The sequence below is a fragment of the Nanorana parkeri genome, unplaced genomic scaffold, assembly GCF_000935625.1.
Source record: "Nanorana parkeri isolate BGI_ZX_2015 unplaced genomic scaffold, ASM93562v1 scaffold29, whole genome shotgun sequence".
Classification (NCBI taxonomy): Eukaryota; Metazoa; Chordata; class Amphibia; order Anura; family Dicroglossidae; genus Nanorana; species Nanorana parkeri.
This window is the reverse complement of record NW_017306297.1, coordinates 3,154,009-3,169,302: the sequence shown is the minus strand read 5'-3', so window position 1 is coordinate 3,169,302 and position 15,294 is coordinate 3,154,009. Positions and strand designations below refer to the sequence as shown.

The following is a 15,294-nucleotide window of genomic DNA, read 5'->3' as shown; positions in this document are numbered from 1 at the left end:
CATATCTAGCTCCAGCCATAGAGTTTCCACGTCTTCCCCATTATTTGACGTGATATCGTCCCTTATATGCACATATAGATTATTTTTTACGTAAATGCAAACACCCCCCCCTCTTCTCCCACCTCTGTCTCTCCTAAACAGGTTATACCCCTCTATATTAGTAGCCCAGTCATGCGTGCTGTCCAGCCAGGTTTCCGCTATACCCACTATGTCGAAGTCCTCTTCAATTAACCTAATTTCAAGCTCCTCTATTTTATTTGCCAGACTTCTAGCGTTGGTGTACATACATTTAATTCCTCTCTTTTTGTGGGACAAAAGTTTACTTTTAGAGTTTCTGTTTTTTTGTGCCACCTTATGGGCCTTGCTGCAATGTATTTTGTACCTTTTTGTGTACCATGTGCAGTTTACCAATGAGATACCTGTATAAAAATTATTCATCGCTGTAACTCTTTTTCTGCAATTGCTACTTTTGAAAATCATCTTTCAGTAAAAATATTTAACAAGAAAAACTGTAATAATCATACTAAATACGTCTTAAAAAATATGAGCCAAAAACCAAGATTTAAGTCATGTTTATTATTTGTTTTCCAAAACATACTCTATGCCTTTTGCCTTTCTGTGCAAATTATGAGCTTTTAGAGTTTGGTGGGCTGGGACATGTTTCCAGGGATGATGGTTCATTTGGGAAATCAGCAATTTCATATATATGTTTCCCTGGTCTAGGCAGCCGGAGGATGGTTGGAACTGGTGTACTTGGTGTTTCCTCATCAAGATGGTAAACTTGGACTGATCCCTTTGTTCTCTTAAAAGGTTGCTTATCAGTGGTTTCTTCTGATGAAGAGCCGTGTTCAGCTGAGGTATGGTTGTGATGGTCATGATGGTGGTGAGCTTTATCATGTGGGTGAGAATGGTTTCGGTGATCATGATCATTGTGGTGGTGATGAGGACGATCAGGATGATGATGGTGGTGTCCAGAATGATGGTGATGATGACCAGGATGGCAGTGATGTCTGTGACCTCTGTGATGTCCACAATGCTTGCCTTTACCAAGTTCACATCTTTCCTGTGGTCCTGGAGCATCTGCTCCTGCCTGGCCCGGCCCTGCCTCTCCTGCCCCTGTTTCACTGTGTCCAGCATTATCTTTCGATTCCTCCACTTGGGCACCTTCCTTTCTTTGATTGCAAGCGCCATGTTTGTGGTGATGATGGTGGTGATCATCATTATGCTTGAATTAAAAAAAGAAATAACAAAGTAACAACAAATACAATTTTGATCAAATTCAATACATATCATTATTATAATTTATAATTGCATAGTGCTATAGCTATATAAAAAATATCAGCTTGTTGTAAATTATCTATTTTTTATATAATGTCATTTGTGGCAAAAACATCTGTTTATTTGTTTTGCAGTGCTACACATTGGGGATGCAAAAAGCAGGCAGGTGTCACCCAGGGTGGAGACCGGGCGACACCCCACCGTGACGTCATTGTACATGCGTGATGGCGTCATCGCACATGCGCGACCATCTAATTGACGCCTGCCGGTGGCCATCTTGGTGATGGACGCCGGCAGAGAGAGTAGGGGACGTTCACCCGGCAGGATGAGGTATGTTGCTGGGTCCCCCTCCTCTCTCCTGACACTGACAATGACCAAGTGCCTGACTTTTTAGAGGGGGTAACATCAAAATGACTGTCAGTCATTTTGGTGTCACCCCTCCAATGGTGTCACCCAGTTTCGGGCCGCACCCCCCTTGTGTACCTTGTGTACTTCAGTACCACTCTCTGCATCATTACACATGAATGAAGTGCACCATGCTGATGCCCCTTCAGGGGGCCAGACCAAAACACACTGTACTCATATGATCTCCTCAGTCAGGAAGATAGAAAGAATCTTGTGGTAAAAATGTATTACTGTGGGTGACAGCTCTGGTGAGTGAGTATAACAGCCCAAGCTGCTTTTTTATCTTAAGCACCTGTTGGGGACTATGTTTTTATTTTTACATTTTGCCCGGAGTTGGGCTTTTTAATGACACAGAGGGGGGAATTTATTAAAACTGGAGCAGACAAAACCTGGAGCAGTTGCCCAGGGCAACCAATCAGCTTCTCCCTTCAGTTTGTTTTGTTCAGATTTGAAAATGAAAGAGAGAAGCTGATTAGAGTCCATGCACAACTGCTCCAGATTCTGTCTGCTCCAGTTTTTATCAATTCCCCTCTCTGTTGTTTACAAATAGGTTTTATAGGTCTATAGGTCTGTTTTATAGGTCAGAACTTGGGATGAATAAATAACAACATATAACTGATGTAAAGCTTATATAATACCAATGTTTAAATGTTTGTAGCGCAACAAATAACAGACAAACATAGACTAATTTTTTTGAAATAATAATAGTAAATGTAATTACCCGTGGGTTGTAGATTTCACAGGACACAGAATATTCTTCCTTTCTTTCAAATGTGAAGTATGCACTACCACTGCAGAAGCCAACATGCTGCAAGAACAAACATAGTTAATTCTGTTGTTGTGAAGAGCGTAGAACTTTGGCATTTAAAACTCATCTATAATGTATAACATCATGAATCTATATTTTATGTATTGTGTTTGTGTCAGTTGTGAAACGATAGCCCCAAGGGCCCTTCTCACCAAATAGTCTTGCATTGCTCCCTTCTTTGCGGAATACTTTCCAGGCCAGCATTATAATTTTACCTACCAGCAACCATAATAACTACAGAGATGTTATGTGTGTAACCAGGTGTGGCTCTGGTTACACACATGGCTACAAAACACAGAAAATAACTGAAACCAGAAAACATACAATACCTGCGCCCCCCCAAATATAAAAGATATGGCACAGATGTTTAGCTGCTATAGCTGAAATAAAGGAAATCCACCACAGACTAACCAAGCAAAGGGCCTATATTAACAAGCCCAGCTCTAAGACATCCAGGTGTGGGGTCGCCAGTGTATTTGTGTAGAACTATGGCCTCCCATGAAAGAAAAAATCCCATGAAAGAAAAAATATTTGTTGCAGCACTTAATTATAAGTGCATCTACACTTACAGTTTTTTCTTAGCCCCCCCTGCAAAGTCTCACAAATACTTGTTGACCTGCCAGTAAGGTCCACCTAATGCAGCCTCTTGTGATGGTGTGACAACGATGCTGCAATGCTTCTGAGTTCAGAGCAGAGTTGCCACACTCATGTAGGCTGGGCCTGATTGCACAATGAGATGTACAAATGTTGCAGGGGGTGTAGCCATTAGCATTGCTACAGCTAATTCAGAAGCCTGTAGTTTGTCAGTCAGCACCTGGCCACACCTAGTCCTGCCCATTGCTTTCTGGATTGACAGCACTGCCTCTGTTACTGAAACACTCCAACTGTGAGCTGCAGTGTCTGCGAGGAGGAAGGAGTAAAGCTGACCATACACTATTGGATTTTGGCTGAGTCCTGCTGACTCAGCATGACCTAAATTCATGCCTTGGGTGTCCCTGTGTGCCCCACTGCTTTTCACAAAAGACCATTTTTTACTTAATTTTGCTTGCTCTATTTTTTGCGTTTGCAGTTGAACGGAACACAGGCAAAGTTTTGCCACGCGTCCGATCGCACTGCGTGCAAGTGGTGACATTGAAGTGGGGCGTGTAAGTGGTGACATTGAATTCAGTGCACGCCCCCTCCCGCCCCAGAACGCAGGGGGAAGTTTTGTGATGGATTGCGGTGCGTTCCAGCAGCTACCGCTCTGGAACGCACAGCATTCGGTATGAACAAGTCCTGAAACTGTCATGCAGGAGGCTTTATTTATACTTTATTTCTATTTTGCTATTAGTGTAGCAGTGTCAGGCTGTAAGGTCATCTTATTTCCTGCCTGATAACAGTCACTGAAAAAACCCCGCTGCATAACAAAGGTGATGTCAGGATGAAAGAAAGCTAAGAGCTTGGTTAATTGACAGTTATATCTTCCCTCTCCTTATGGTAAAAACAATTGTGAGCAATCTTGTTTATAACTCATTTATCACATTGTGCCGTTTTTTTAATAACGCTGTTATTGTCACATTCACTGTGAAGATTTACCAGCAGTGAAAGTTTGGTTACTGTCACTTTCACTACATGCGAGTTCCATAGTCACAACTGTATTGAGAATATTATACTTACAGCTTTGTGGTCCTCGAGAGATTTGCAGTTGCCAAGGATTACATCTTTCTGTGTTTTCAAACAATCGGTTTCCTTTATGGTGAAAGAGATGAAGTAAGACTGTCCAAACATCCACTGTGAAGAAAAAATATAAAAATATGTTTTTTTATGTGCTTTATTGCTTTTGTGTCTCTGTAAATACTTAAATATAGTATGCCTTTCAAATACAAGTATAAGTATTGTGTGTTGACATACAGTAAGGTCTGATTGTGACCTGTTTAGCAGTCCCAGGGAGCATTGTTCTGTTAAAGGATAACTAAACCCAAAACCTATAATATATTGCAGCTTACCAGTACTTAGGTGTGGCAGCTGCATTAGTTTTCTTTTTTTTTCCAGGCTAAATACATAAAATACCTGTTCATGTTTCCAGAAATTCTGTGTCCTTGTCATTTCATCTGAGCTCAACAGATAGCACATACACCTTTATCTTTCTTCTGTAAACTACTAATCCCTCCAGCCCTATGTAATGGAGATGAGCAAAGGCAGACATGTTTAAGTCCAGCCCAGGTGACAACCATGGCTCCCTTCATAGATACAGTGGAGGAGTGACTGTAGCCACACAAGGACAGGAAGTGTGTTATTCGCAGAATCATCAGGTGCAAATAAAGGGGAAAAAAACAAATGCTGGCATCTCATCTGAGGTAAGTTGCATTGTAACATTTTTGGTTTTGGGTTTAGATATGCTTTAACAAGGTTCAGAGGAAATTTCTGTTTGTTACAATTCACTTTAAACTAGTCTGCTGTATCTTTAGTAATCCTACCCCCTTACTTATTACCTTGCATTTAGCAGCAGTATTTATAACATTACAATATCATCCATGCAAATTGTTTCTTCAACCCCTTGCCGTCCGAGATCAGCATCTTCCTCCTTGCTGATTCCTCCGACGTCTGAATGCAGAAGTGATGTGTAATACATTACTTCCGCATTCAGCTGTTATTCCTCTGACTGCTATAGCCAGAGAAGAAACTGATGAAGCATATCTCTGCTTCATCAGCTTCTTTGGGGGTCCCCAGGTGACACTAGGGTCTTAGGGACCCCTAATGTCTCCATAAAGAGGACCTGTCAGTGTGCCTGTGCAATCACATAGGGGGATTGTTAGTCTCCTATGTGATAGCAATAACGTTAAAGGAGAACAATGAGGTGAGTGCTTCTGGGTGATGGGAGGACGCTAGTTTGTGTCCTCCCGTTACCCTAAGGATAATTATGGGAAAAAAATTTACATATAAAGAAATGTAAAAAAAAAAAAAAAATTTAAGTCCCCCACCCCCACGTATACACATATATATAAACGTAAATACGCGTCGGGTGCGCCAAGGCGCGAATGCAACAATTGCGCTACACATGTTACATATCGTTGCGAATCGCCATTCAAAGTACTGCAGCGCTGAATACTGAAAAATGGCCTGGCCAGGAAGGGGGTTTAACAGGTTTGCATTGTTAAGTTAATAAAAAATGTATTAGTTAAAATCAAATTTAATTACAAACACACTTGGGGGAATTTATCAAAACTGGATCAGACAGAATCTGGAGCAGTTGCCCTTAGTAACCAATCAGCTTCTCTCTTCAGTTTGTTACACTTTGAAAAATGAAAGCTAGAAGCGAATTGATTGCCGTGGGCAACTGCTCCAGATCCTATCTGCTCCAGTTTTGATAAACTCCCCTCACAGTATATTAAGTCATTGTATTCAGTATGATCACGCAATGGGGAACTCCATTCTGACTCCCTTCTAACTACGTTCAAATAATACAACTATATGTGTCCTAGCTGGCGCATTTCAAAGGCTATGGCCGCTCTGTGAATATAATTTAATTTTAACTAATACATTGTTTTATTAACTTAACAATGCTGGTGCACACGCTGCGTTATAAAGATTTGATGTGAAATATCCAGTGTAAGAAGAGTGTCAAGGCACTCAAGTAAATTAACACTTTGGCAATAGTAGTGGAATCAATAGATTTTCCATATGAGAAATAACACTCTATCCTTTTGTAACAAGTGCTGAAGGGTTGAATGACTTGTGAAAGAAAGGTTGGTTGAGCAATTTACTCCCAAAACACTATGATAAAAATTAATAATATTGTTTTTAATGTGTCATAAATATATTTCTTTTTCATTATTACCACATTTTCATTCTCTCAAATCTTTGCATAAGAATTGAAATACAAAACATTCATCTATTTACAGTTTAGTGTTACCAGTCCTCATCTAGGTGTAACCTGATAATATTAAATAGGAACTTTACCTATTTCTTTAAAATGACGAAGACACCTTTAGAAATGTTTAGTAATGGAAATCTGCAACCAGATACTTCTAGATAATTGCCGGCTTTGTATTCTTTACATACTTTTCTTTTCTTCCCCATTCTTCTTACAGTGGTCACTTTTACTAAGGGCTGATTAATCCATCTCCCTTTACTTCCTGGAACTCTGACACATATGACTAGGACATGTGACCATGCACATCAACTCAGGGGAGCAAAATGTCTTTCCCTGAGATTTTACAGTTTACAGATGAGATTTCCCAGCAATGCCCTGTTATGTAACCTTCCCAGGACGCATGTCTTAGGCATAGGCTACTAATACCTAAGAGGACCATGAAGTAGAAAAACAGTAATTGTAAGTAAAAGAAAAAGATGTTAATTTAAATAATGTAAGAGGATTTCATATCAGCATGCAGAGCTGCATACCGATGAGATTTTTAGTTAACGGGGTAAAGGTCCACTTTAAAAAAACAAACCTATTCAGTAAATATTACATTATATACATCATTAAGACATTCACTTTGCCCTTATTTTACAGCATAATAACTTTCTCTTACTTGTGTTCTTATTCGTTCTATTTCATCAAGTTTGAAATAATTGGTCTGGTTGCTGTCTTTATTGAATTGTTCCACCATGTGTTCTGCTTTTGCTGTAATTTTCGGAGTTATATCCTTTATGATTGTTGGACAGTCAGGGCACCTTAAAACAATGCTTCTGGAAGGAACTAATACAAAAGCAAAGTTATTCCGTTGCACACTGATTGCTATATTCTGCTTATAAAGATTACAAATGTATATGTTACATGGAAACTACAATGCCTGCAGAGGAAATAATTGTCCCTGAGCCTACAAGGTTATACTGTCCAGGCATAACTTCTCCTCTCTGCATTTACCAGTTGTTTGTTCACATTAAATACTGAACAAAACATTCACATTTTTATACAATCTCTTTGCTGTCCTAGCAACTGTTAGATGGCTATTCACTAAGCTGCCGTAGGCAGCCGAGTGAACAACCGACCCGAAGTGAAGTGAACGCTGTTGGGCTATTCACTTCAGGCTTGTATGGCTGATTTCAGCCGTATATCGGCTGAAATCAGCCGTACATTGGCTTGCTTCGTGTGGCTTTGGGTCGGCCGAACATGCTGAGCACGTTCGGCCGACTTTGAGATAAAGTTATCATAATGAATTGATTCACCTATGCATTTAAAACCTTTTGTTGTTATAATGCAATTGAAAAATCTGGGAATGTCTGGACAGGTCAGGAATATACCATGGGCATATAAATGCTTCTTTATTCCACTGTTATTGGTGAGATTTTCTAGTATGGGTACTTTTATTTGACTAAAAGAGAAGATATTACTCCCCATTTTTTTTAAGTTACAGCTCAGTGGTTGAATGTGACCATCCGAAGTTTCTGTTTGAGATATAAATGTGACATTAAAGTCAATTTTTTCCCCTCACCCCAATGTTAATGAAAGCACTTACCTTAAATGATGTTTCTTAATCCGATCTTCTTATTCTTTGCTGTCATTTTCATCTGTCCCTCCAGCGCTGCGGCGGGTGTCCGATCCACCGCTGATTCCTCTGAGCTTGCTGGCACTTCCTGTTCCGCGGTGTCTGCATTCGGGTGCACGCGTTCATAGACTTACCTTGTGTCTCTCCTCTTGTCCCGGCCGAAAATGTGAACTGCGCATGCGCCCGCCCCAAGATGCTTTGCGGCCGCCCCAGGATCTTCACATTTTCGGACGGGAGCGCGCATGGAAGACACAGGTGAGTATTAACCGCTGTTAAAGCGTGTTTTTTTTTAACACTTTTTGCATAGATCTACTGCTGCCGGACAGTGTTCGGCTCACTTTACTTGGGGTCGGTTGTTCACTCGGCTGCCCTCGGCAGCTTAGTGAACACACCCCACAGTGTGAAAGTGTTATTTGAGCCGTTTGACAGCAAGCATTACAAAAATAAACACATAAACTGGATGATATTATATCAGTAGTTCTTAAAGTGTATGTCTGGGCAGACAAATGCCGGATGATCTGCCAAAAATCCAGCGAGCTCATAAGTTTCTGTCTGTGTTGCACTGAAACCCTAAGCAGTGTCATTAGCCATGTCCATTTCACTTCTGTGGACTACAGAGTCCACAGAACGCTCTTACTGTCCCAGGGTGACAACAACAATACTCCTTCATAGACACAGAACAGTAAGTGAATGTTAGGAAGTCAACTACTTGCAGGATCACCAAGTGGAAATAAAAGGGAAAAAGCTTGAAAAACTAATGCAGCCACAACATCCAAGGACTGGTCATTTGTAAGCTGAAATGTATTACATTTGTGTTTTTGAATGTTTTAGATGTGTATTATTCTTGCTCTTACCTGTACCCAGTGTGCAGTTGTAATTCAATATTTTTAGTATTCTCCATGGCTTTGATATGTACATGATACACTTGCATTCACCAGTTACCTACAATGAAATAAATGATTGCTTAGAATTCATTAAATACTCAACTCTGTGTTGATAATATTTTTCAGCGTTTAAGGGAACCTGCCAGCAAAAAAAAAAAATATGGGAAAGACTGATCTGTCTTTGGAAGTAGAGGGTTCCAAAGGGTTCGTCAGCAGAAGATCACTTTCTATGTAAAACATATTTAAAATGAAGACTCCATATACTTACCTTTCCAGTGGCCCTTTTCTTGAAAAGCCACCACTTCTCTGCTCGCCATCTTCTGCAAGTATTCGATTAATCAGATGGGACAAATAACTGTTACCCCCTCTGCTTGGTGTGGTTCCTCCAGCAAGCTCATATGTTCTTTAGTGGGGGGAGCACATTATTCACATACCCAAAAGTGTGTGTATACATGCAGAGAACAGTGAGCAGTGAAGCACAAGCTTTTGAAAAGAACAGACAGCCAGAAAGGTAAGTATACAGTATGTGTCTTCTTTTTGCAGGTATGTTTTACCTACAAAGTGACTCTATGCTGACAGGGAACACAGATCGCAGCGGGGGACCAGGCATCCGACACACACGGAAGGGTGGAGGAATTCTCAGCCAACGATATCTCATTAACACAAACGCATTTTGTAGATAAATGTCCACAATTATATCTAGACAGATTGCTTTTAAATACTTTGTAGCAAAGTATTGTATATTGAATATCTAGACATATACCATCAAATAATCCTGATCTGCAACCCAGAGACTTGGAACAAATAAAAACCTATATAATTTGGAACTCTTGCCATTTTTAAATGTTTGGATAGAGCTGCGAAGGGTTAGATTTTCTATTAGGTTTCTGTTGCTGCCAATTTCCCTGTTGGGAAGATCTCCTCTTACTTGCTGTGTGGTCTCTGGAAAAAGAAGTAAGGGAAAGTCTAGATTTAGATTGCAGAGGGGGAATTCCACTGAAGTAAAGTGTATTATTGGAGTGAAGGTCTGCTTTAAGCACTGGGCAGCTCTTTTCATTACTTCTGTTCAGTGGTATCCATGTGGCCTTCTTCACAGAGTGAGCTGATTATTTTATTCCAAAAAATCAGCTGGATTATTTTTAGTGCAGGAGTTTGGGGGCAAACATTTTCACTGATAATATATATATATTTTTTTTACCACAAATAACTTTTATTGCATGTGTTGTACATTTACAAGGACCAAAAATTAATTTATCACACCAAAAAGAAGTATTAGACATCCTAAAATTTTACTCCAGCCACAAATTTCACACTTGGAGTGGCTGAATAAATAATTTTGATCTGCAGCCCACAGTTTGGAACAACTTTAAAAGCTTTGTGTAATGACGGAGATCTTTCTTGTGTAATTATATTTACCTCTTCATGAAATGGTATATAGTCATTGCAGTCTTTCCATTTTTTTCCACTCAAAACAGAGCATGTTGTCTCTTTGGCTTCAAAGTCTATATAATAGAGAGAGCTACCGGGTACATTCTCTAGCTGTATTTAGGCGAGAAGAAAATGAAATTAATAACGACTAATAAAACATTACTCAACTGTGCATACCAATGATAAGATATTTGTGAAATAAGTCTGTGCGTTTGCCATCTGGCTTTTTATTTTTCTTTATAGTTTGTGTTTTCAGAATATATAGAGGGTTTTTCACTAAGACGCCAAAGGCAGCCGAGTGAATAATCGAGTCGAAGTGAACTGAGCTGAACGACGTTCGGCTATTCACTTCAGCTGCTGTATGGGCTATTGTGAATAGCCTGTACAGCAGGCCTTTGGTTCGACTGAACCGAAGGGCTCCGGCGGCCGAAGTGAGCCGAAGGATCAGCCGAAGCTACGGCTAGAGTTTTCGGCAGCTATGTGAATACCATATTTGCTGGTGTATAAGACGAGTTTTTAGACTTAAAAACATCCCCCGAAAATCGGGGGTCGTCTTATACGCCGGGTATACAATACCGCTGGATGTGCTGAAATACTGTATGTACGGTAGCTTCGGCTACATACAGTATACCACGCTGAGCCAATCACGGCGAGCGATGCATTCTATTAATGAATACAAAGCCTGCTCGGATTGGCAGTGGTTGTGTACATTGCTCGCCGTGAAAGGCTCAGCGCGGTATACTGTATGTAGCCAAAGCTACCATACATACAGTATTACCGCACATCCAGCGGCCTGACAGATTAGCGCCTCCCTGGCGGTCTGATTAATTTTTTTTGTTTTTTTTCCTTTTTTGTTCTAATTTTTATTTTTTTTTCCTTTTAAAATTCCCGCCGGTTCTTCCCCCCTGCGACGTGGAAGCTCGCAAGGGACAGAACCCGGAAGACTGAGGACACAGCGGGGATCGTGAATAAGGTAAGAGACTGTAATCCCCAGTGTGGCTCTGGGTTACCGCTTATGGTACTGAAAATTAACCCCGAGCCACACTCGGGAATACCGCCATTGAGGTTAGTGGGTGTATTTAAACATTATTTTTGGCTATACTCGTCTTATACGACGAGTATAGCCCAAAACCTATGTTTTAACAGAAAAATTAGGGGGTCGTCTTATACGCCCAGTCGCCTTATACGCCGGCAAATACCGTAACCCTCATAGACTTGTTCACACTTGATCAGTCCTACATACAACTCTTTAGCACACTTTAACAGCAGGACTTTGCAGGATCTTTTAAGGATAACTAAACACAAGAACAAAACTGAATGTATTGTAGCTTGTCAGTCCTTAGATGTGGTTTTCACTGCATATATTTGCTTTTTGGGAGAATATTTTAAGAAACTATAGAAAATAACTGTTGATCTTGCCAGAAATGCAATGCCCTTGTCACTTCCTGTCAACTGAACTGAAAGCACAAACAATGTTGCCTTCCTTCTGTAAACTACTAATGTCACCACCCTCACCATTTAATGAAGCCATGTTTGAAGTCCAGCCTGGGTGATAACCATGACCCCCTCTATACATACAGTAGAATGAGTAAGCATAGTCACCATAGGACAAAAATTGTTATTCCTTTATATTCGCAGAATTATCAAGTGAAAATAAAGGAAAAATAGCCTGGAAAAAGAAAACTAACACAGCCACTTCATCTAAGGACTGATGAGCGTTAATATATGAATTTTTTTTATTTGGGCTTTAGAAACACCACTTTTACTATGCAATGCATTCAGCCATGCATTTTTCATTTTACATCATGCATTTTTTGCAAATTGCACATGAAAATGTCTGCAGTAAACATGTGTTGTTGCAAGCACATTGGTGTTAACTGAGCCCTAAACGTTCAAGTATAACTTTAGGTAAAAAATGTAGAGATGATGTCCTTAGAAACAAGAAGCAGAGCCGTCCCTATAATGGGGCAGCGTGAGGCAGTTGGCTAAGGTGGCATCTTATTGGGTCACATGAGGGGGGGGGGGGCTGCAGGTGTGCCTGCTGTCCCCTTTCCTGCCAGAGTGTCCCAGGTTGCTAAGAGCTCTTGGTAACCTGTGATGTTCTGGCTGGCACCCTGCCCAGCTCACTGACGTCACTGGTTGCCAGGAGCTGAGTGGGACACACTGGCTGAGGTCCAGCCCAACTCCTGGCAACCAGTGACGTTAGCGAGCAGGGTGGGACACTGGACAGAGGCACTGTGAACCCCTCCTGGTAACATGCGCCACCAATACCAACAACCCCTTCTCCCAGTAACGTGCACCACCAGTAGACACCCCCTATCCACGGCCTCAGGCGGTGAAAATTGTAGGGACGCCCCTGACAAAATGCATTATTTTATTTACCCATAGCCATTTCTCTGATTTGTATAAATTGTAAATCTTTAAAAAGATACAGCAAACTAAAGACTCATTAAAAAAGAAAGCATATCATTCACAAAATGTTTACATGTATGTATATATATATATTGAGAAGCCTTTCCTAAAAGAGTACATTTCCTGTATTTAGTTCAAATACTCTGTCAGAGTCGGGTTAAGTGGAAACTTATATATATATATAAAAATAGTTCTGAAGCTTATTGGATATTTAAAGTTACATTACTGTAACTATGAAGCATCAGTATGTCGGACTTTATGAGAAATAGACTTGTTTGTCTCTGACCATGTCAAGACCAGTAAGTCTTAAAATGCCTCATCTTTTTAATGTCATTGTATGTACAGTGCTAAAGTACCTTGTGCATGCATGCAGTGACAAAAGAGCTGATCATTTCTGTAGCATCATGTTGCCATGACATCTCTATATGGACTCGGATACATACTAATTGCTTTGGTTTTTGTACAGTCTCCAATTGAAATGTGCAAAACTGGTAAAATATAAAATATACAACTGCAAAAGCTTTGATACATACAGCTAAATGTTTTATTTATTTATATCTGTTTAAAGGGTTAGTTCACCTTTGCAATCAGATGCCTGGCTGAGAAATTACTACTGAAAGTGATCAGCACCATCCTGCCTGTAATCTGGGATATTGAGCCAACTCCCAGCATTATTGGAACAACCACTACCCCTCTTTCAAGACCTGTGCATGCCCAGCGTGTTCAATGTATGGGGCATCCCAGATCACAGGCAGGTTGGTGATGATCACTCACTACAGTAGTTGTTGTGCCAGGCTGTTGGTAATCTGCTACACTACACAGTGTTTCTAAACGTACAGGGCACCTTTGACTGCAAGGCCGTCCCTATAACAAGGCAGCATGAGCACAATGTTTGCAATGTAACGGCCTCCCCCTTTCTGGTTAAAGTGTCCCAGGTTGCTAAGATCTGGATGGGGAGATGTACACATCTCTCTGCCCGGCTCTTAGTAACCTGGGATGTTCTGGCTGGTGTCCTGCCCACCTCCTGGCAATCAGTGACATCATTGGTTGCCAGGATTTACCACCCACAATGGCCCCCTACCTCAGGAGGTAAAAAAGTTAGGGACACCCCTAATTGACCCTATAGTGCATTTTATTGCAAAGGGAAATAACCCTTAAAATTGTATTACTAAATAATAAATAATATTAGCCTGAAGAAATGTTTTAGGTTCATGAGCTGCAGTTAAATATAGCAAGAAGAACACAAGAAAATGACAAAAAACCTTCTTAAAGTTGCAGGCACTCAGAAAAGAGATACTTGAAAATGCCAGCACTTGCTATGAGCCTATGACCATGCCATAGCAGGGTGGGTCCTGCCATAAGAAGAATGCAGAGACACTGAATGTCGATCTGTACTTTAGATAGAATAAAGTATCTAGCTAAATAGACACAATCCATCTACCAGGGACCTCTTGACCATCGTGTGTTCTTACTACAAGAATTTCACTTACCTTCTGTTCATAAACGGACTTAGTGCGGAAAGGCCTTATGAGAAATCCTTTGTCACGGTCTTCATTGATCAGGTCTGCTGCTAGTTCAGCATGTTTTGTTTCATTGCAGTTTAAAGGGGTTAAAATGGGATTTATTGGAGGGCTTGTGGCAGAGCACAATGACAATAGCATACACAGTGCTAGTGCACAGACTCGCTCCATTGTGATGGGTCACCTCAGAGTAGACCTGAAATGATGAACTATCCCATTCCACAGCATCCTGTTATATAGCCCTTACCTGTGGACTTATGATTTTCTCCTTGACCCCCCTCAATAAACAACTACAAATAAATGGTAAATGATTATATGATTGTCAAATACTGACCTTGTAAACACCAGGTTGATGTCCTGTATGCCTGATTTATTATCTATCACAAAGTGACTTAATTTAATCCACTATCTACCTTCAACGAAATGGTGAACAAAGGGAATTAAAATAAAACTTAATGCTCAAAAGGCAGTTAGCTAAAGCTGGCCATACACCTATAGATTATCTGCAGATTTTCTGTGGTCAGGTGGAAAAAGTGCAACAGATTTCTCCATCTACGCTAAACTGTGTGGATGGGGGAATCTTCCACTAGGCCGAGCATCAGTATCTTACTAGTCGGCCCCGCTGGCTCACAAAATACCTGAACAATGCCTGCATCCAATCAGATTGCTGCTTTAGGGGGTTTAAACTGGGTAGATACCCACGGCCTGCATTTCCTGAGGGCTTTAACCTCTTGCTGTCTGCCCGTTGTGAAAAAACAGATGTCGGACTCACATTTGCGGGTTGCCGTCTCCAGGCTGCTTTTTTTTCTGCTCGCGCGCGCCCCCTAGAAAAAATCCGCCCGTTCTTTACAGCCGTTACCGGCTGTTTGACATACATACGATCGGCGGCTCTATAGCCTAGCGATCGTATGTATGTTCTTGCTGGCTGCGCGCACCCCCTCCCCCTCCTCGAGTGCCGCCGCCGCCATGAGTGGTGCCCCTTCCTGACCAATCCCGGGATCCGCTAGCCCATCTGTGGCCTGGGACCGGCTCGGGAGGGCGTCAAGAGGTAAGATGGGAGGGAGATCAGAATCTTACAACACTTCCGC

At 41.1% G+C, this 15,294-nt stretch overlaps 2 protein-coding genes across 2 annotated transcripts in view; both read right to left on the bottom strand.

Annotated features, from left to right (window-relative positions):
• Nucleotides 1-438, bottom strand: part of LOC108795792 (T-kininogen 2-like) — a 32,369-nt gene extending 31,931 nt beyond the window's left edge. Inside the window, exon 1 of the mRNA XM_018567099.1 lies at nt 420-438. Coding sequence (XP_018422601.1) covers nt 420-438 — 19 coding nt within the window. The remainder of the gene's footprint in view (nt 1-419) is intronic.
• A 187-nt stretch (nt 439-625) lies between these two features.
• On the bottom strand, nt 626-14,394 carry LOC108795783 (fetuin-B-like). Its single transcript, XM_018567087.1, has 7 exons — nt 14,177-14,394; nt 10,263-10,385; nt 8,817-8,904; nt 7,006-7,172; nt 4,148-4,261; nt 2,405-2,491; nt 626-1,225 (listed from the first exon to the last, which is right to left on the bottom strand). Exons 1-7 carry the CDS (start codon nt 14,375-14,377, stop codon nt 626-628), a joined length of 1,380 nt encoding a protein of 459 aa, XP_018422589.1. The 5' UTR covers nt 14,378-14,394.
• Nucleotides 14,395-15,294: the final 900 nt, after the last annotated feature.

Bases quoted from the DNA above. Each gene is read 5' to 3' on its own strand.
- LOC108795783 (XM_018567087.1), bottom strand. From the start codon at position 14,377: ATGGAGCGAGTCTGTGCACTAGCACTGTGTATGCTATTGTCATTGTGC. The intron at 10,386-14,176 runs GTAAGTGAAATT...GCCTAAATACAG, and splicing joins AGTCCGTTTATGAACAGAAG to CTAGAGAATGTACCCGGTAG. The intron at 8,905-10,262 runs GTAAATATAATT...ATTTCATTGTAG, and splicing joins ATATACCATTTCATGAAGAG to GTAACTGGTGAATGCAAGTG.